At 40.4% G+C, this 22,723-nt stretch overlaps 1 protein-coding gene across 3 annotated transcripts in view; it reads right to left on the bottom strand.

Annotated features, from left to right (window-relative positions):
- The window catches only part of smek1 (SMEK homolog 1, suppressor of mek1 (Dictyostelium)), a 137,594-nt gene that overhangs the window by 29,813 nt on the left and 85,058 nt on the right, over window positions 1–22,723 (bottom strand). For all 3 annotated transcript variants that reach the window (XM_043696929.1, XM_043696928.1, XM_043696926.1), the window contains exons 5-8: window positions 19,102–19,179; window positions 18,282–18,398; window positions 9,852–9,968; window positions 2,821–2,952 (exon numbers count right to left, since the gene is read on the bottom strand). In XM_043696929.1, coding sequence (XP_043552864.1) covers window positions 2,821–2,952; window positions 9,852–9,968; window positions 18,282–18,398; window positions 19,102–19,179 — 444 coding nt within the window. The remainder of the gene's footprint in view (window positions 1–2,820; window positions 2,953–9,851; window positions 9,969–18,281; window positions 18,399–19,101; window positions 19,180–22,723) is intronic.

Genomic DNA, 22,723 nt, shown 5'->3' with positions numbered 1-22,723 from the left:
TACCCTGTACCTCTGCCAATGTCATCTAACACATCCATTGCACCTGGTGTGGTCTCCTCTACATCAGGGAGACAAGATGTCTTCTTGCGGATCCTTTCAGAGAACATCTCTGGGACATCCGCACCCACCAACCCCATCGCCCCATGACTGAACACTTCAACTGCTCCTCCCACTCCATCGAGGACATGCAGGTCCTAGGCCTCCTCCAACGCCCCCCACAACATTATCCCACCCCGAAGTCTCCAACTCGGCACCGCCATCCAGACCTGTCCATCATTCCCCCCTCTGACCTATCATCTTCTCCCTCACCATCTACCTATCATTTTCTCAGCTACCTTCCCCCCAACCCCACCCACCTCCCATTTATCTCTCAGCCGCGGTCCACAAGCCTCATTCCTGACGAAGGGCTTTTGCCCGAAACATCGATTCTCCTGCTCCTCAGATACTGCCTTACCTGCTGCGCTTTCCCAGCAACACGCTTTCGTCTCTGATCCCCAGAATCTGCAGTCCTCACTTTCTCCATATAGATCACGTCCAGTGCTCTGCCCTCATCAAACCTCTTTGTTACTTTCTCAAAAAACTCAATCAAGTTCGTGAGACATGATTTCCCACGCACAAAGCCATGTTGACTATCCCTAATCAGTCCTTGTCATTCCAAATACGTCTAGATCCTGTCCCTCAGGATTCCCTCCAACAACTTGCCCACCACTGACGTCAGGTTCACCGGTCTATAGTTCCCTGGCTTTTCCTTACCACCTTTCTTAAAAATAGTACCACGTTACCCAACCTCAAGTCTTCTAGCACCTCACCTGTGACTATCAACGATACAAATATCTCAGCAAGGGGTCCAGCAATCACTTCCCTAGCTTCTCCGAGTTCTAGGGTACACTTGATCAGGTCCTGGGGATTAATCCACCTTTATGCATTTCAAGACATCCAGCATTTCCTCCTCTGTAATATGGACATGTTTCAAGATGTCACCATCTATTTCCCCACATTCTATATCTCAATTACAATTCAATTTCTATAATTTTCCACATGTATCAATACATAAACCAGGATAGCCCATAAACCAGCAATGAGAAAGAACTTTTCAGTCGGGGAAGTGCAATCAAAAACAGAGAGAAAGCAGCAAAGTGACAGGACTGAAGGAGGGAATCTGGTGGTTGGAGGCTGAGTAAGGACTTGAAAAGCTTCTGTTAGTACTGGTGTTCAGCATTCAGCAGATGATGATGTTGAATATCAAAGTAAAGCTGGGAAAAGACAAGTAGAGGTCTCAATGAAAGAATATGTATTGATCCTTTGGGGATCTTTCCTCTTGATTTGTGTCTCAGCGTGTAGCACCCTCATTTCAGAATCGCAAGGTTGCGGCTTTAAGCACTTGAGCAATACACAGAACACAACAGTACCGCGGGATGGCTCCTCAGGGATATCATCTTCCTTTTGAGACAATAAATTGAGGCTTCCTCTGATCTTTCAGGAGGGCATGAAATAGGTTATGGCTTTATTTCAAAGAATAAGAGGGGAGCCTGCTCCCTATGCTCGCCAGATTTATCTTTCAACTGTAATTACAAAAAATAGATAACTGGTCATTATCACTTTGCTGTTTGTGGAATTTGACTTTGCACAAACTGGTTACTGTGCTTCCTAATGTAATGTGATGGAACAATATTGCAACACTGACTAATCATTTACTTTAAAAGTGTGATATCCCAAAGGTTGCAAAAGTTTCTATATCAATCAAGACTTTCTACCCTGTGGACCATGGCAAGAAAGGTAATCCAGATATAGACTGGATACACACACGTGTGCATTACCACAAAGAACTAGGCATCCTTGGTATGTGAAGGATGGTAACCTTTGATGAAGTTTGGCTTCAACAAAATTATACCTTAAGGCTTTCTGGTAGACAGACAGGTAGTTGCTCATGTTTAAGGACAAATTACAACAATGTTAGTAAAGGAAACATTCAGTGGAGGAAACAGAAGATTTATAGCTCAGGCTGAGGTTCAGGTTGTAACTTTGCTCGCTGAGCTGCAAGGTTTGCTTTCAGACATTTCGTCACCATACTAGGTAACATCACTAATGAGCATCCGGTGAAGCGCTGGTATTATGTCCTACTTTTTAGTTGTGTGTCTTGGTCTCCTAAGATGTCATTTCCAGTTCTTTTTCTCAAAGGATGGTAGATGGAGTCCAAATCGATATGTTTTTTGATGGAGTTCCGGTTAGATGTTATACAGGTCAAAATGTTTTACATACAGATGAAGGAGGACATCACTTCGACAGTGACAACACATCCATCCCAGAACAAGCTAAACAGAGACATGCATGGGAATTCCTAGAAGCTTGGCATTCTAACTGGAGCACCATCAATAAACACATTGATTTGGACCCCATCTACCATCCTGAGAAGAACTGGAAATGATATCACCCACCTTAAGAGACCAAAACACAAATAGAAAGCGGGACATAACACCAACGTTTCACCGGAGGGTCACTGATGATGTTACCTAGTATGGTGACAAAACATCTGAAAACAAACCTTCCAGTTCAGCGAGCAAACTTACAACCTGAAACAGCCCATTCAGGATGTCGTCAAGCATGCCAAGGTTCAATGCCCCTAGACTTAGCTAGAAGTACTGACTGGAAAGGCTGATGGAGTTGACGTTGGAGATGTATAGGATGACGTCTGTATGAAAAAATGTAAATTTGAATTTTATTTATATATAATATATAAATAAATAAAATACATGAAAACAATAGATAATGAATATTGAATACTTGGAAAGTCAAACTCAATTTTAAAAAAAACATACTTACATTGGCTGTGGCCAACATATTCTCAGGGTCAACTAAAGTGCGGAGTAGTCCCATAAGTTGGACTGCACCACCCAGTTCAGGGTCTGGATCACAAATCATATGCTCAATGATGAGATTAATGAGCAAGATATCCTAAAATAAAGTACAGCAATAGTTAAGTTTCAAGTTCAAATCAAGCTATGAACTAATACACGTAATTAAACAATATTCAAGTAGCACAAGCATTCATTGAGTTTTTCCTGTCATTTAACTTCAGGAAGCAGTTTTTACTTGAACATAACACTTTAAAGTGCTGATTTTGGGAATTGTATTCCATGATTCTGTTGCCTGTACAATAATAAAGTTTGCCCCATATAACCAGCTGAACATAAATTCTCTCCAACCACTGTCTTTAATCTGTTCCACAAATTTCTCTCTCGCGTTCCCTCGTAAAAGCTAAACGAGACTATTTCCAAACTTGGTATATTTGACTTAGAGATAAACTTCAATTGCGATGATAAACAATCACTGACTGTCTATTTACAGCTTCATAATACTGCCTCACTCCATCCCTACCTCAGTTAACTTGCTACTGAAACCCTCATCATGCCTTTCAAAATACATACATTCCAAACGGTACAAAAGGTTCCTACAGAATGACCAACAGCCTGTAGGAAATTGGAAAAATTAAAGTATCTTTCCAAATAAAACACAGTTCTGCAAAGTCAGGTTAAAGATTGGACAATATAAAAGAAAAGCAAAGAATTACCAGAAAAAAGGGAAAATTAGAAGTAGAAAGCAAGACAGAAACATAAAAATCAAAACTATAAAAGTTTCTCTAAATATTTTAAAACGTTAAATGTGCATTGGTTCCATAGAAATTGAGCCTATTAAATTAATAATGGAAAAGAAGATGGCAAAAGAATTTAATGAATATTTTACATTGGTCTTCATGATAGAACAGTTGATCCCAAGCATTCCTTTTAGTTACAAGATCACTTTTTAAATTTAAGTGCAAGCTAGAATCTACCCAGAAGAAAATACAGAAGAAACAGTTTGCTTTTACAATATAGGATATGAATCTATACCAAATGTATATTAATCTTCATGTTATCCTCTACTGTCAAGAGTTAGTGTGGGTTGCTGGAGGCAGTCAGTGGGTCTGGCGACATCTGAGAAGAAAAATCAGATAACATTTCAGGTCCGGTGCCCTTTCCTCTGGTTTTTCTTCACGAATACTGCCGGACCTGCTGAGCTTTTCCAGCGGCTTCGGTTTCTGTTCCATGTTATTTCAGTCATTTGGTTTGTCTCCAGCACCACCTTATTTTTATTTTTTTGTAATTATCTCACTGCCTCTTTTAATTGGACTATAGGTCATCCCTTTGGTGTCCTTCAGCTATTAACACTATATTCAACTATATTGTTGGTCACCTGCGGAGACTTATTATTTGACAGTCCACTCACACCATTTCTATGATCTTTTAATTTCTCTGCCCTTGAGAGATAAGGTCATAAATTCTGTGCTGCGTGCACTTCCTTCTTACTTCACCTGACGAAGGGAATATGATTTCAAATAAACCTGCTGGATTATAATCAGGTGTCATGCGATTTCTGACTTAGTCCACCTCAGTCTAAAAGCGGCACTTTCACACGTACATTATCTGCCATTGCCTTGACATCTGGCTTGTAATTTGAGACTGCTCATGGTCACAGTCATCAAATGGGTTGCTGGTGCAATACTTGGACTTGATTACAGTCACTTGGAAGAATGCTTGCTTCAAGAGAATCACTGAGTAGCATGTGCTGGATTGCAGTGATTATTTTTCCTGAGTGGCAAGCATTAACTTGTGGGGTACTGCAGGAATCAGTGCTTGAATTCAGTTATTCACAATATAGTTCAATGATTTAGAAGAGATAACTAAAAGTATTATCTTCAAGTTTGCTGACACCACAAAGGTGGGTGAGTGGATGAGTAGTGAGCAGGATGCACAGATGCGTCAGTATGATTTAGCCAAGTTGAGCGGGTGAGCAAATAAATGGTAGATGAAATGCAACATAAATAAATTAATCCGCTTTGGTAGCAAACACAGGAATGCAGATTATTTAATTGGGAAAGGGGGTGCTGCAACGAGCCATAGGTGGCCATGTACATGAGATGCTGAAATCAAGCATGCAAATGTAACAGATAGAGAAAAAGGCTTATATAGTTGTAGAGTCATTGTCATAGAGATATACAGCACAGAAATAGATCCTTTGGTCCAACACGTCCATGCCGACTAGATATCCTATTTAAATATAGTCCCATTTGCCAGCATTTGGCTCATATCCCTCTAAACTCTTCCTATTTATATACCCACCCTGACGCCTTTTAAGTGTTTAATTATATCAACCTCTACCACTTCCTCTGGCAGCTCATTCCATACACACACACACCATCTTCTGCGTGAAAAAGATGTCTCTTTTAAATCTCTCTCCTTAAACCAATGCTCTCTCGTCTTGGACTCCCCGACCCCAGGGAGAAGACATTGTCTATTTAACCATCCATGCCCCTCATGATTTTAGAAATCTCTAAGGTCACCCCTCAGCCTCTGACACTCCAAGTATGTTAACTTCCATAGCAAGAGAATTTGAGTTCAGGGGCAAGAATGTCTTGCTGCAATTATACAGAGCTTTGGTGAGACCACACTTGGAATATAGTGTGCAGTTTAGATCTCCTTATTGGAGAAGGATATTCTGGCTATAGGAGGAGTACAAAAAGGTTTTACCATCTGATTCTTGGGATAGCAAGACTGTCATATATAAAAATAAAGGACTGGATCAATTATAATGGGGAAATATATGGGACGGGCCTCATAGAAGCTCATAAAATTCTAACAGGACGAGACAGAATAAATGCCAGAATAATGGCCCTGATGACCAGAGAGTCCAGAGACCAGGGTAAAAGTTTAAGAATACAGGGTAAGCCATTTACAGCTGACATGAGGAGGAATTTCTTCAACCAGAGAGTGGCGAACCTTTGGAATTCTCTGCCACAGAAAGCAGTTAAGACCAGGAGACTGAATGTTTTCAAGAAGCTAGATATAGTTCTGAGGATTAAAGGGCACGGGGAAAAAAAACAGGAGCAGGATACTGAGCTGGATGATCAGCCATGATCATACTGAATGGTGGAACGGGTTCAAAAGGGCCTAATGAACTACTACTGCTATTTTGTTACTTTGTTTCATCATTGTTATTAAAGACTTTGAATGCAGAATCAGTAGCCACAGTTATTCTTCGCTAATTACTTTGCCATCTGTAAATGATTTCTTACATTTTACCAGATTTTGGCAAATGCAGAATGACACTTCAGTGCAGGCCTCACATTTCTGCTTGTTTTGAAACAAAATATAGTGCTGAGCTTCCAATTGGCCTTTAGTTCATCAATTTCCTTTGTCTAATGCAGACCCTTCAAGACAAAACTATCTTGGAATTTACTGTGCATTTTTTTCATTGTTTTATTCCAAATATACCTTCTTACTTATCGACATACTGGTGACATTCAGAGCAAATGGTCTTAGCTTTTACGTAAAGTCATTGAGATATTTGGCACAGAAGCATGCCCTTCAGCTCAATTAGTACATGCTGACCAGGTTTCCCAAGCTAAACTAGTCCCATCTGCCTGTATTGGCCCACATCCCTCTAAACCTTCCCTATCCATTTACCTGTGTAGAGTCAGAGAGTTTACAGTTGTGATCAGAAATTCATTTTCTCATTCCGTGTGGAGTTTGCACATTTTTGGCTTCATTTTAGGTGGTACAGGCTCATCACTTATCATTATTGCTCCAATTTGTAGTATGTGACATCACCTTGCCGCTGGTAATGTAATGTAATGTAAGTCTCTCTTCCAGACCTCAAGAACACCCAGAAAATGGATGCTTTCAAGTAAAGGCATAGGAGGTCACTTCTGTGGTCACAATTTATTGCTGGGGCTCCTAGTTGGCTTGCGTTGCTAATATATTGGATGTGAGGCATGTTAGTGTTCTCTGTAGTTTTTCTTCACCCTACGTGGGCCTAATAGGTAAGCAGCTGAAATGGAAAAAACACTGCAAGTCTACAAAGAACGGGCATAAAAGCGGGACCAGCTGAGCTAATCTTGCAGAGAGTCTGCACGGACATGAACAGCTGAATAGTCTCCAAAGTTTTTAATATAGTAATGTACTGGCTTCACACATCAGTTCATATCATAATTTTTATACATTTGTTTGTACTGCAATGAAAAAACTTGCTTTATGCTGTAATGGTCATTCATCTGGACCAATCAGAAACACAATACTACAAGTTGACAAGCCCTGTTGAGCATGCAATTTTCTCTTGTTTGTGAAGAGGGAATGAGGGTGGGAGGAGAGATCAACTAAGATAGACTCTGCATCTGACAAATTGGTCATGATCTGTTGGGTTTGAGTCAACATTTGGTTGAAGTGAGGTATGTGTTCTTTGATCCAATCTTGGTGCAAATTATTTTTAATTTTTAAATTCAGGGCACAGTGGTTAGCACTGCTGCCTCACAACGCCAGAGACTCGGGTTCAATTCCCGCCTCGGGCGACTGTCTGGGTGGAGTTTTCACATTCTCCCAGTGTCTGCGTGGGTTTCCTCCGGGTGCTCCGGTTTCCTCCCACAGTCCAAAAATGTGCAGGTTAGGTGAATTGGCCATGCTAAATTGCCCATAGTGTTAGGTGAAGGGGTAAATGTAGGGGAATGGGTCTGGTTGGGTTGCTCTTCAGAGGGTCGGTGTGGACTTGTTGGGCCGAAGGGCCTGTTTCCACACTAAGTAATCTAATCTAAACTAATCCAAATTCAACAAACTATATTTTAGGAGGGAATCTCAACAGTTTGCATTATGTATTTTTCAAGCCAAGCCAATCACATTTATTCTGAACTATTCTTGTGTTTATAAATTGTAAAAGTACTCTATTCTCTTTGATTGTATTTTCCAAGCAAGCATGGCTGGGTGAGTAAGTGACAGTGTTAGATTTCTGGCATGGAACGATGAAATAACAATCCTCCTTATTTGAGCTCAGAAAATGCTTGCTGGGGTAAAGAACTAAATACATCTTCCTTAAAAAAACTATATATAAACAGTAAGGGAATGGAACAGGGATTTTAACTGTGACATTTTTGTGCCTTAAGCACTTTATACAAGAAAGAAAGAGTGAATAATTGGAGATACAAACACAACACATCAGATTTTACACACTCTCCATAACTAGTTCCAAGCCTCTATTCTGTTATTAAAGAAAGCAGATGATCTTGGACTACGTGAAGGAAGTACACCATAAAATTGTGAGAATTAAATGCAACAGCAAAGCTACCTTAATGAGCAGACACGGGCAAGTAAAAGATGGCAGCCCAATTTCATAAAGGAAAAAAAAAGTGCAAGAAAACAAGTTAAATATGTACAGCACAGAAACAGACCCTTCGGTCCAACTTGTTCAAGCCAACCAGATATCCTACATTAATCTAGTCGCATTGCCAGCATTTGGCCCATATCCCTCTAAACCCTTTCTATTCATGTATCCATCCAGATGTCTTTTAAATATTGTAACTTTACCAGCCTTCTCCACCTCCTCTGGCAACTTATTCCATATACATACCAGCCTCTTCATGAAAATGTTCCCCCTTAGGTGCCTTTCAAATCTTTGCTCTCTCTTAAACTTATGTCTCTAGTTTTGGATTCCCTAACCCTGGGTAAAACATCTTGGCTATTCATCTTATCCATGCTCCTCACAACTTTATAAATCTGTGGAAGGTCACCTCTCAGCTTCAATCAATAGTTATTTGGTAGCACTGAACTTAAGTATTGCTGGAAAAAGAATGATATTCTTGGAACTGGCCCTGATGAGTACAAGTTGAAAAGTTTAAAGACTGAACTTGAAATTTTTAACCAGTTATTGTTGGTTTTTCAATCCCTGAAAATCATACACCTTTTTGGTCCAAGCTTTCACAATTTGAAATATCTAATTTAAAAAAATACACTAATTTCAAAGAAAATATCTCTAAACATTTAATTTTTATTTCATGATAATCATGCCAAGTAGCAACTTTGTAAATCTGCCCAGTACTCCCAGTTGCTTCAACACTTGTTCCGATGATGTGGAGTCCAACAATGTACACTGTCGTTCAACATGATCCTAACTAAGGCTTAATACAAATATAAATTTCTTTTGAAGCATCAGGACATTGCAAACTACTTTGCAGTCAACAAATTACTTTTGCAATACAGAGGCAATGTAGCAAACAATTTGTGCACACTAAGGTTCCACAAACAATAACGATGAGACAATCTGGTTGACAGATGTTCAGGAATAAAAATTGGCCAGGTCACTTTGCTCTTCATGAACGGATAAGCCTACTTGTACGTGAGAGGTCAAGACTGGCCCTCACATGATCTGAAAGCAGTTACTTCCAAATGTGTACAAGGTGTCTGTCTAAATTGTGTACACAAGTTTCTGGAGTGGGATTGCCGTCTGACTCTGATTAATCAATACATCTTGAAATCTTCAATACTGTTACTGCACATACAATACTAGGTAACACTGTAATGGTTTAACAATTCGACAACCCATTAATCATCTTAAATGCTCACACACTCTACCACTCTGTTGGTGTAGAGATACAAACAAGGAGTAGGACTGTTCCAGTTGCAACTTTCAAGTACACAACCTCCACAACCTGGTAAGATCGGGGCATTAGACACATGGAAACAGCACCAACTGGAAATTCATCTCCAAGATACACATCAATGCCATATGGTTCTTTCACGGTCAGTCAATGAAAATCCTTGAACTCCCTCCATATCACTGTTCTGGGCATACCTGCATTACATGAACTGCAGGGGTTGAAGGCACACCATCACACGTTCAAGGATAATTAAGGAATTGTAAAAAATACTTGCCTTCCAAGCAATGCATTCATCCTAAGTAATTATTAAAACAAAATGCATCTAGCTTGACAAACCAAAATAAACCATGCCTTGCATTCAATCATTTAAGAAAATCAACTTTCAATTACTTACATCATCATTTTGTTGAGCTTCCTGCATGACAAATTCTCGTACCATGGATGGATTATACTCAACCAAGTAGGAAAATATATCAGTGGCTGCACTTCGCACCTGAATGTCATCCATGCCCTGGAAAATTAATAATTTAAAATTCAAGCTATTCAGACTAAGTACACATTTAATGGATGAGGAAAGAACACAGTATCATCTTAATCACATAACACCAACAAAATAATCAATATCATTTTCAAAAATAAGTGCCTTCGATATAAAGGGCAGGCTCTATGAACGCTCCCTATGGTAGTATTATTGATAGAAGTAGCTACTGCTAAAACTGCAGGAAAAGGGAAGGTGCCTCCAACCAAGGCATCCTTGAAGGTAAGGCAGGTTTCTTTACATACCACTCTCAGCAGCAAGCTAATTCTTGCTTAGACAGGATTTGAAAAGTGTACTCCTATCCATTTACATCAAGGCCAGATATTAATTCAACTTCACTTCTTCAGACTGCTAGATGCACTCTAGCTATAGAATAAAACTATGTTTTGGAAGTGTTTAAAAGCAAATCACCATGCTGCCTGTTTTAATGATCTATCCATTAAAATTTCCAAAATTTACAAACTACACCTCTTGACTGTTCTGGAATTCAGCAATGCTACAGGTCCCTTACATACAAGTGCGTCTGCTCAGAAACAAACCTCGAGACAGAGGGAGCAAGGCAGGCAGAGCGAGGAAAAAGGAAACTTCAGGAAATTCCGAACACCAAAGGAGAGGCACTGAATCAATTATCTGAATGAAATACTCCCCGCCCATCTCGTTTGGATAATTGAGGTTCTTCTGTATAGAGAGCAAAATTCCTATAGCAGAAGTACATTTTCGTGAAGGAGGAGGATTGTAGGAAGAAGATAACCTTAGATGGATAGAGGATTGGCTAACTAATAGAAAGCAAGGTTCGGATAAGCTCTTCTATTAATTTGCCAATCTTCTTTCCATGCCAGTATAATACCCACAACACCATGGATACTTTGAGGATGGATGGCAATCTATAGTGGGGTGCTACAGGGATCAATGTTGGAGCTACGATTATTTACAATATATAGTCTTGACTACAATAACAGAAATAAATGCACTATTGCCAAGGCTACCATCACACAAGAATAAGTGGGAAGGCAAGTGGTGACACCAGGCACCTACAGAGGCATATAGACAGAAGTGAGTGGATTGAAAAGAACTTGCCAGATGCATATAATGTAGGAAAACGTGAGATAATGCACTTTGGTGGGAAGAGGAGCTGAACATCATTTAAATGGAGGAAAAAAAACGCAGAAAGCTTCAACAAAGGGAGGTTAGTTGGTCTTTGTGCCGAAATTGCATGCAAGTTCAGCAGGCAATGGGAAGGGAAATGGAATGTCGGACATCATTTCCCACGGAATACAATATAAAAATAAGAAAGACTTGCAAAAACTACGCAACGTACTAATCAGACCATACCTAGAGTATGGAAAACAGCTTTAGTCCCCTTATCAAAGGGGTTGCATACTGCCCAGAGAAGATTCAGTAGGTATATCTTGCGTATGAAGGGAGCAATTGGGCCTGAACACACTGAAGTTTAGAAGAATAAGAGGTGATCTTAAATGAAATCTACTAGATTGTTAGGGAAACTTGAAAGACTAGGTGAAAGGTCGTTTCTTCTTGTCGGACAGTCTATGGCCAAAAGTCAAAATCTTAGATTTTGAAAGAGATCAGAAGGAATTTCTTCATATGAAAATAGTGAATTTGTTGAATTCTTGACAGCAGAGGGCTGGAAAATGTGGGTTAAATGGATGTAGGTTTGCTCACTGAGCTGGAAGGTTCATTCAGACGTTTCATCACCATACTGGGCAATGTCATCAGTGACCCTCTAGATGAAGCACTGGTGGTGTGGCCCACTTTCGATTTATTTATTTATGGAAACAGGCCCTTCAGCCCAACAAATCCACACTCATCCACCCAGACCCATTTCCCATTCATTAATGCACCTAACACTATGGGCAATTTAGCATGGGCAATTTAGCATGGCCAATTCACCTGGCCTGCACATCTTAGGACTGGGGAAGGAAACCGGAGCACTCAGAGGAAACCCACACAGACATAAGGAGAATGTGCAAACTCCACATGGACAGTCACCAGAGGCTGGAAGTGAAGCTGGGTTCCTGGCGCTGTGAGGCAGCAGTGCTAACCACTGTGCCGCCCATTATTAGATTACTTACAGTGTGGAAACAGGCCCTTCGGCCCAACAAGTCCACACCGCCCCGCCGAAGCGCAACCCACCCATACCCCTACATTTACCCCTTACCTAACACTACGGGCAATTTAGCATGGCCAATTCACCTGACCTGCACATCTTTGGACTGTGGGAGGAAACCGGAGCACCCGGAGGAAACCCACGCAGACACGGGGAGAACGTGCAAACTCCACACAGTCAGTCGCCTGAGACAGGAATTGAACCCGGGTCTCTGGCGCTGTGAGGCAGCAGTGCTAACCACTGTGCCACCGTGCCGTCTAAATGTTTGGCTTTCCTTGGGATTCCCCAAGGGACAGATTTTTAAACAATAAGGTAGTCAAAGAATATCGGAAACTGGAGTGGAGGATTATCAGAATAGCCATCATCTCTCTAAATAGCACAGCAGACCCAAAGGGTTGAATGACCTATAACTGTTCCCATGCCATATAGTCTTGCAGTTTCTATAAAGAAGCTTCTTGATAGCATTACATTTTGTTCCTGTTCTTCTGAACCTGAACACCCACTTAAGGGGAAGCACTGGAGTTGTCCCTTACCAGATCAGATTCAAGGATGCAGTCCAATAGAAAGTTGAACCGAAAAATCAAGCTCTGCTCCTCAACCTTTGTGTTTCTTAATCATCATACCTGAAATATTCAGTATCAGCTGATTCACAATATTGTGTATGAAAGGGATGACAAGCCATCTAATGGCACCTGATAATTGTGAGAGCGATGGGTATTGTTTGGAGTTTTAGTTTACCAGGATTTTGATGAGGGTAATTTACTTTCATAAAAACAGAAATCTAATATATTTTTAACCACATTTTATAAGAGAAATTTACCTTGAGACAGTGCTAATTCTGATTGCAACAGACAATTCTAAGTGCAACATAACACAATTCAGTTCAAATTCCTTGCAGCTGCTATCACTAAAACTAGATACCTGAAACTCCTCTGTGTAGATATACTTTAATATTCAGATACCTAAACCCTGCTTCATATTTCATTCTGTGCAGGCTAGTGGTATTAGCAGTCATGCTAGTAGAGGGAAGGCTAGGTCCAAAGTGTACTAGCAGGACTCATGACACCTTGGTGTCTCTGTTCAGCTCTTCTGCAATTGTAGTTTCAAGATCTGTGGCTCTCCTCCTTGTCCAGTCACGGCAATCCATTATTTTTGGAATCTGGTTGGTCCCTCCCAAGTAGTCAACACATCATCAATTAATTATGGGCATATTTTTAAGGTGAAAGGAGAAAGGCTTAAAAAAAAGAGAAGCTTCTTTTTAAAACACAGTGTTTGTGTGTCGAATTAACTTCCAGATGTGGTTACACTTACAATATTTAAAAGGGACACCTAGATAAGTGGACACATGCATAAGAAATGTTTTGAGGGATATAGGCCAAATGCAGGCAGGTGGAACTAATTTAGCTTGGGATTATGGTCAGCATGGACTAGTTGGACCAAAGGGTCTGTTTCCATGATGTATGACACTATTACAATGACTCTATGGACACATAGGGAAGCAGTGACAAAATGACCATGTAACTGAACTGGTAATCCAGAACCTCTAGGGTAAATAGTTAGAATCCTGTCATAGTAGATGGTGGTATTTGAATTCAATAAAAATCTGGATAGGAAAAAAAGGTTTAATGGCTATTTAGTAATCGCTTCTGGATCAGTGGTGCTGGAAGAGCACAGCAATTCAGGCAGCATCCGAGGACAGGCAAAATCGACGTTTCAGGCAAAAGCCCTTCATCAGGAATAAAGGCACAGAGCCTGAAGTGTGCCTTTATTCCTGATGAAGGGCTTTTGCCCGAAATGTCGATTTTGCCTGTCCTCAGATGCTGCCTGAATTGCTGTGCTCTTCCAGCACCACTGATCCAGAATCTGGTTTCCAGCATCTGTAGTCATTGTTTTTACCTGATTAAGTAATCGCTGTCAACTGTCATAAAAACCCATGTAATGTACTATAGTTCTCTATTGAAGGAAATTTACCATCTTTTCCTGATCTAATCTACATGTGACTCCAAACCCATAGTAATATGGTTGCTCTCTGGGTAATTACAGATGAGCAATAAATGCTTTCCTAACCAGTGGCATCCACTGACATGAACACATTTTAAAAGTGTTTTTCAGCGTAAAACACAGTCTCTTCTACCTCACGAACCATGTAATCATTCAATAGGACTCATTGTAAAGGGTAATAGTGGAAGGATCCTTATCGATGAGAGGCCTGTGACGAGGGGTGTGCCTCAGGGGTTGATACTGGGTTATCTATATCCATGATTTGGATGATAACGTACAAGGCATCATTAGTAAGTTTGCAGATGACACTAAAACAGGCAGTACTGGGGAAGTTAGGTGAGAAATGGCAAAAGGAGTTTAATATAGATAAGTGTGAGATCTTGCATTTTAAAAAGCCAAGTCAAGGTAGGAGTTTCATGGTGAATGGTAGGGTCTGAAGGAGTTCAGGTGCACAGTTCTCCGAAAGTGGAATCATAGGTAGATAGGGCAGTGAAAAAGGCTTTTGGCACAGTGGCCTTCATCAGTCAGGGCATTCAGTGTAGAAGTCGTGAAGTTATGCTGCAGTTATACAGGACATTGGTGAGGCCACATTTGGAGCATTGCGTTCAGTTTTGTTCTCCTTGCTATAGGAAGGATGTTATTAAACTGGAAAGGTTGCAGAAAAAAATTACAAGGATGCCGCCAGGACTTAAGGGTCTGATTTATAGTAAGAGGTTGGACAAGATAGGACTTTTTCTTTAAAGCGTAGGAGACTTGTACAGAAATGTACAAGTTCATGAGAGGCATGGACAGGATGAATGCACTCAGTTTTCCCAGGATTGGGGAATCGAGGACTAGAGGGCAACATTTTAAGGTAAGAGGGGAAAGAATAAAAGGAAACCCGAGGGACAAATGTTTTTACACAGAGGATGGTATGCATATGGAATGAGCTGCCAGTGGAAGTGGTTGAAGAGGGTACATTAACAACATTTAAAAGGTGTTTGGACAAATACATGGATAGAAAAGGTTTAGAAGGATATGTGCCAAGTGCAGGAAAATGGGATTAGCGTGGATGGATACTTTGGTCTGCATAGGCAAGTTTGGGCTGAAGGGCCGGTCTCCGTGCTATAGGACTCTATGACTCTCAGTTTTGTAAGAAGCGTCCAGGAGAGTTTTCTAGAGCAGTAAGTCAATAGTCCGACGAGGGAAGGGGCCATATTGGACCTGGTATTGGGGAACGAGCCAGGACAGGTGGTAGAAGTTGCGGTGGGGGATTTCTTTGGGAACAGTGACCACAATTCTGTAAGTTTTAGAATACTCGCAGATAAAGAAGAGAGTGGTCCTAAGGGAACCGTGCGAAACTGGGCCAAGGCCAATTATTTCAAAATTGCGAGGAGCTCGGAAATGTGGATTAAACACAGCTATTTGAAGGGAAGTCGACATTTGATATGTGGGAGTCTTTCAAAGATAGGTTAAAGATTGTGCAGGATGGCATGCCCTGTTGAAGGCAAAGGATAGGAAGGGGAAGATTTGTGAACCGTGGATGACAGGAGAAACGGTACGACTAGCCAAGAGGAAAAGAGAAGCGTAAATAAGGTCTTGGCAGCTAAGAACAGAACGGGCCCTGGAGGAATATCGGAAGAGTAGGACAAGTCTTAAACAAGGAATCAAACGGGTTAAAAGGGGTCATGAAGTAGCTTTAGCAAGTAGAATTAAGGAGATCCCAAAGCATTTTATTCTTATATAAGAAGCAAGCGGGTAACTAGAGAAAGGATTGGTCCACTAAAGGATAAAGAAGTAAGGCTGTGTGTCGAACCTGAGCAAATGGGTGAGATTCTAAATGATTACTTTGCATCAGTGTTCACTGAGGAGAGGGACATGATGAATGTTGAGATTAGAAATAAAAGTTTGATTAGTCTGGATCATGTTAACATAAGTAGGGAAGATGTGTTGGGTAGGCTAGAGGTTATCAAGGTGGACAAATCCCCAGGACCGGATTGGATCTATCCCAGGTTGCTGAGGGAGGCGAGAGAGGAAATAGCTGGGGCCCTGACAGATATCGTTGTGGCAAAATAAATATAGGTGAGGTGCCGGAGGACTGGAGCGTTGCTCCCCTGTACAAGAAGGGTAGTTGGGATATTCTGGGTAATTACAGAGCAGAGAGCCTGACGTCAGTGGTAGGAAAGTTGCTGGAGAAGGTACTGAGGGATAGGATCTATTTATATTTAGAAAAGAATGGGCTTATCAGTGATAGGCAACATAGTTTTGTGCGGGGGAGATCGTGTTTTACCAACTTAATAGAATTCTTCAAGGAAGTGACCAAGTTGATAGATGAAGGAAGGGCTGTTGATGTCATATACATGGACTTTAGTAAGGCGTTTGATAAGGTTCCCCATTGTAGACTAATGGAGAAAGCGAAGTCACATGGTGTGCAGGGTGTTCTCACTAGGTGGATAAAGAACTGGTTGAGCAACAGGAGACAGAGAATAGTAGTTGAAGGGAGTTTCTCAAAATGGAGAAAGGTGACCAGTGGTGTTCCACAGGGGTCAGTGTTGGGGCCACTGTTGTTTGTAATATACATAAATGATCTGGAAGAGGGCACTGTTGGTATGATCAGCAAGTTTGCAGATGACACAAAGATTGGTGGAGTAGCAGAAAGCATAAGGGACTGTCAGAGAATACAGGATATACATAGACTGGAGAGTTGGGCGGAAAAGTAGCAGATGGTTTTCAGTCCAGACAAATGAGAGGTGATTTAGGCAAGACTAATTCTAGAGCAAATTATACAATGAATGAAAGAGCCTTGGGAAAAGTTGATGGGCAGAGAAATCTGGGAGTGCAGGTCCATTGTACCCTGAAGTTTGCTGCACAGGTGGATAGAGTAGTCAAGGCGGCATATAGTATGCTTGCCTTCATTGGACAGGGTATTGAGTATAAGAGCAGGCAAGTCATATTAACATTGTACAAGACACTGGTTTGGCCGCATTTAGAATACTGTGTACAGTTCTGGTCGCCATATTACCAAAAGGATGTGGACGCTTTGGAGCGGATGCAGAGAAGGTTTAAGAGGATGTTGCCTGGTATGGAAGGTGCTCGCTATGAAGAAAGGTCGAGTAGGTTAGGTTTATTTTCATTACAAAAAAGGAAATTGAGGGGGTAGGTTTACAAAATCATGAAGGGTATAGACAGGGTGGATAGAGACAAGCTTTTTCCCAGGGTGAAGGATTCAATAACAAGAGGTCATTCTTTCAAGGTGAGAGGTGGAAAGTTTAAGGAGGATACACTCGGCAAGTACTACACACAGAGGGTGGTGGGTGCTTGGAACTCGTCGCCAGCAGAGGTGGTAGAGACAGGCACGGTAGATTCATTTAAGATGCATCTGGACAGATGCATGAGTAAGTGGGGAGCAGAGGGATACACATGCTTAGGAATTGGGCGACAGATTTAGACAGTTGATTTGGATCGGCTCAGGCTTGGAGGGCCGAAGAGCCTGTTCCTGGGCTGTAAATTTTCTTTGTTCTTTGTTCAAGCCCCGCTACACCAGAGGTGTGTAATACCATCATATTAAGCAAAATAGCTTGGCTATTATAAGTTGATGGGTCATGCATTTCAGAAGTTAAAAAAGTTTAAAATAGCAACATAAATGAAAGACATACAATCTATCCCTATCTCATGCTGCTCTAACCAAGTAGAACATATGTGCATGCATTAGCAAAGTATTCGTTAAAACATATACTGTCAAGATTAACATGTTTATTACAAAACAAGCTTCTGTTAGGAAGCCTTGCATGAAATGCTAATATCAGACTGAATAAATGCAAAAAATTCTCGATAAATTTTAATTCAAGGCAACCAAGCTTTGGATAACTGCAACACTGAAAAGGGGGATTAGGGGAGTCACTGGAAGCAGTCAGAGAGGATTCAAGCTTAATCCTTCAATTTGATCCATTTGATGGATGTAGTCTACAACACAGTCGTGCTATGCTGGACAGAGGGAAAAGAGGCATTTAATTTGTCTTTTCATTGTTATCCAGTAATCTTTGCTAAAAATGTTTCTGTTTAAGGAAATCACACACTATTAGGTTCACATGAAAAATGCTAATTTTGATGAGGTACTAAAGGGCTTTAATTTCCTTTGAAATTATGTCCTGTCTAATTTACATTTTTTAAAATTAACTTACCAAAATGACCTCAAGAGCTGGCAGTATACCCATATTTGACAAAGTCTTGAAAAAAGAGTCCCTGTTCTGAGGTTGTAAAGTTTGAGAAAATGCACAAAATTCTTTCAGAAAATTCACCTGAAATGAAAGCAAAATTATATTTGGGAGTGAGTTAAACCAATTCATAATATCGATTCCACTAATCATTAGACTGACGATGCTCAATAAGTTCTCTTTTGAGTACTACAATCATAATTTCACTGTGGGTCCTCAGATGCGTAGCATGAAATTTCAAAAATATTATTCTCAGTTCCTGTCAAATGAAGCCCTGGTTTTTCTCCAAATGACAAGAGAAAGAACTTTAGACTCTGCAACATGCTTTGATTAGGACCTTCTTGTTTATCCTATGAATGTTGGCATTTTCCTGCTTCCAAAAATCATTCTATCATTTTTCATTCAGTTTCTTCCACATAAATCGATCATGTTGTGAATGAAGGTTTCGAGATCAATGGAGCACCAAATCTACTCAGGGATGTGCTGAAATACTTACAGTCACCCCAAGTACCTTTTCTTAATGATTGTACAAAATAAAAATTCACTGCTCAAGGGATGCATAAATGTAAGATACAGAAGCTAGACCTCTCTATGTAAGGCATCTCAGTTTGCAAAAATAATTTTTACTTCCAAAAACAGTGACAGCTCTGCTCTGTACATTAGTTGCACCATCAGATTTTAGCCTTAAGGTTTAAGCACCAGTCTAAAATGAAATTAGTGGCTACTATGAACCCCCCTGTTCATATCTTCAGCAGTGTGCACATATCTCAGTTATACCCACTCTTACCAGTTCCTGTCTCTTATCGTCATCTGTGGCATCATCCGTTAACTGTGCAAAAAGTTCTGTTAGGAACTTCTCATCTTCCTGAAGGATTGAAAACAAAAGATCCAAGATAAAGCTTATAAAATACACAAGTTGACATGTGCAAATCAATGAATTGGTGATTTTTGTTTGAAGTGCTGTGTGAAATGCTAACACCAGTTTAAACAAATGCACAAAAGTCCTAGATAAATGTTAATTTGAAGTAAGCAAGCAAATGGTCAAAGTGGGTGATCAAAGAACCCACATAACATCCTGGTTAAAGATCCTTGCCGAATGGCCCATATCAGCTTTGAGGATAGGGGTGAGAGTGTCACTGAAATTTCTTCATTTTTTCTGCATTACTGTATGACTAAATTATTTGTTAGTACACCAGCTCAATAACACTAAGTCATGACCAGTAATCAAAGTTGTGAACAAAAACAGATTGACACTTTCAAAGTTATAAACTGTGTTAGAGAGAGAGAGAGACTTGGTCACTAGTCGATTTTACTGCTCCTCAGATGCTGCCTGAACTGCTGTGCTCTTCCAGCACCACTAATCCAGAATCTGGTTTCCAGCATCTGCAGTCATTGTTTTTACCTAGTCAGTTGTACTCATGTTCCTTTTAAATTCCTTTAGAAATATAGCTAAGCCCATTTGTAAACCAATGGGCATAGCAGTTTTGATACTGCTAGCTATCTTTATGATGCAAACTGAAAATTAAGTCAAAGTTAATAAATCTGGCAAATTTGAAAGCAGCTAGTATAAAGAAACAACAATCATCACACAAGTTGCTGAATGTTTGTCAAAATCTAACTGGTTTACTTAACGACTTTTCAGACTAGCCTCACATTATAGAATCATAGAATTCTTACATGTGGAAACAGGCCATATGATCCAACAAGTCCACACTGACCCTCTGAAGAGTATCCCACCCAAACTCATTCTACATTTCCCCTGACCAATTCACTTAACCTGCACACCTTTGGACTGTGGGAGGAAACCAGAGCAACTGGAGAAAACCCACGTAGACATGGGGAGAATGTGCAAACTTCACGCAGACAGTCCCCCATGTCTGGAATCGAACCTGGGTCCTTGGCGCTGTGAGGCAGCAGTGCTAACCACTGAGTCACCATGCTGCGCCCATTGCCCCCACCCCTCCCACACGCAGCTGACTCAATTTTCTTAGGATAATTAGATAAGGGCAAAAAATATACTTTGACTATGATTAAACTAATTTACCATTCTCACCTGTATGGCAGCTAAGGCACTTTTGATAATAACTTCCAAACCTAGAAAGAAAAGGGCAGAAGGCACATAGGATTGCCATCACCTTCAAGTTCTCTTCTACCTTATACCATAGTATACCTTCATTATGCAGACTGCAGCAGTTCAAAGTGGCAGCTCATCAACACAATACCCCATGAAATAATCTTTAAATGACTAGGTAAAATTGACATCATGCACATTTATTCAGATGGATACAGTAATCCGTAACAATTGTCTAAAAGGTTGATTATACAAACTGTGGCACAATATTAAATTGCTGTTCACAATGACACTTGCTCATGACAACTGCATTCATTTTTAGTTACAGCTTGCACAGCAAAGTTCGACTGAAGTCCCAATGCTGACACAATATAACTCATTGCGAGAAAGTGCTTTGAGGCATTCGACAGAGGAAAAGGGGAAGACAGCAGTTTTGGTCAAGTTGTCGGGCTACATAGTGTGAAGATAGCCAGTGACATTTTTGCTGCACTTTTTATGTTTCATCTTCACTGCAACCTGCAAAACCAGACAAGACTTACAGCATTTAAAATTCGGAAAATAAAACAGCAATCCTTCTCAATATCACTGGGAAATAAATCAATCACAACAACGTATGTACAAAACTTTCATTTTATGTCAATTTAATCTGCAAGAAACACCCAAGTACAACTGGCTTGATTTTCTAGATCTGGAGATATTTTGAGCTACACAAAACTGGGGAAACCATGGCTTGGTCCATTTATGTCATAGTTATTGTTAACTACTGCAACTGAAGGTGATGGCTATTGAATGAATTCAAACTTAGAAAAACTTGTTTACAAATGACATTCTAATATTTTAAATATTTTAAAGCTCTTCACATAGCTCCTCTATTCTGAAGTACAATGGCCTTGTGGCAGGCTGACAACAGCTATTTTCCAGCAAACTGAATGACCAGATAATTTGTTCACTGGCAGTATTGTCTGAGGAGTAATGTCAATTAGGATACTGAAAGAAGTCCCTTGTTTCATTAATGCTATTTTGGAAATGTAATACAGATTGCCAAAATCAGTGCTTTTTATAAAGGGCAAGGATCAAACTGGTGTTTACTGATCACTCAAAGATTTCCAGTCAGCCTGGATAATTCAACAAGCTAAATCTTAATGTCAGAATATTGTTTGAGGGTATCAGACTTTAAGTTAATGTGTATGTCATGAGTAAAACCATAGCTAAAATACTGATATGTTGAAGGGAAAAACAACAATGTTTATTCAAGATCAGAGAATCAGAGATTTTTACTGTACAGAAAGAAGTCATTGAGCCCATTGCATCTGTACAGGCTCCCAAAAGAGCTACCTAACTGGTCCCATTCTCCAGTCTTGTCTTCATAGCGCTCTAAATTCATCATTTTCAAACATATATCCAGTTCTCTTTTGAAATCTCATATGGAACTCTCCTCCGTCACTCTCCCAGGCTACACATTCTAAATCGTAACAACTCTGAATAATAAAGTTTCTCCTAATCTCATTCCTGGCTCTCTTGCTGACGATCTTGAAATTGTAAATTCTAGTTACTGAGACATCAATTAGTGGAACCAAAATATGCTTTACCCTGTCAAAATTCTTCATAATTTGGAACACCTTAATAAGATTATCTCTTAACCATCTCTGCTCCAAGGAGAATAAACCAATTTCTCCAATCTTTCCTTGTATCTAAAAGTTGCCATTCCTGGTATTATTCTAGTACTCTCGCCATGGCTTTAACTCTTCTTTAAGTAAAGTGCCCCAAACTGAACGTAATATTCCAAATGTGGTCTGACCAAGATAATTAAGTTAAGCAGCAACTTAAGTCAAAAGCTGTTAAAACACTTGGCCCAATTGTGTGTAAAGATGATTAAACAAAAGCAGCATCCGGGGATGTTCATTTGAATCTCTCTGCACAGATACTGCCAGATCTGCTGAGTATCTCCTGAGTTTCTGTTTTTATTTGACATTTTTAGCATCTGTAGAATAGAAATGTTGTAAATATGAGTAGTAGATCCTTTGGGTCGCCTCCCCCATTCAAACTGATCTTGCCTGACCATCCAACTCATTAAAGGAGAAAGTGAGGTCTGCAGATGCTGGAGATCAGAGCTGAAAATGTGTTGCTGGAAAAGCGCAGCAGGTCAGGCAGCATCCAGGGAACAGGAGAATCGACGTTTCGGGCATAAGCCCTTCTTCAGGAATGAGGAACATTTGTTCAGCAGGCTAAGATAAAAGGTAGGGAGGAGAGACTTGGGGGAGGGGCGTCGGAAATGTGATAGGTGGAAAGAGGTCAAGGTGAGGGTGATAGGTCAGACGGGGGGGGGGGCGGAGAGGTC

Source organism: Chiloscyllium plagiosum, chromosome 10, assembly GCF_004010195.1.
Source record: "Chiloscyllium plagiosum isolate BGI_BamShark_2017 chromosome 10, ASM401019v2, whole genome shotgun sequence".
Taxonomy (NCBI): Eukaryota; Metazoa; Chordata; class Chondrichthyes; order Orectolobiformes; family Hemiscylliidae; genus Chiloscyllium; species Chiloscyllium plagiosum.
Note: the sequence above shows the minus strand (reverse complement) of the source record. Positions and strands in the feature narration are given on the sequence as shown.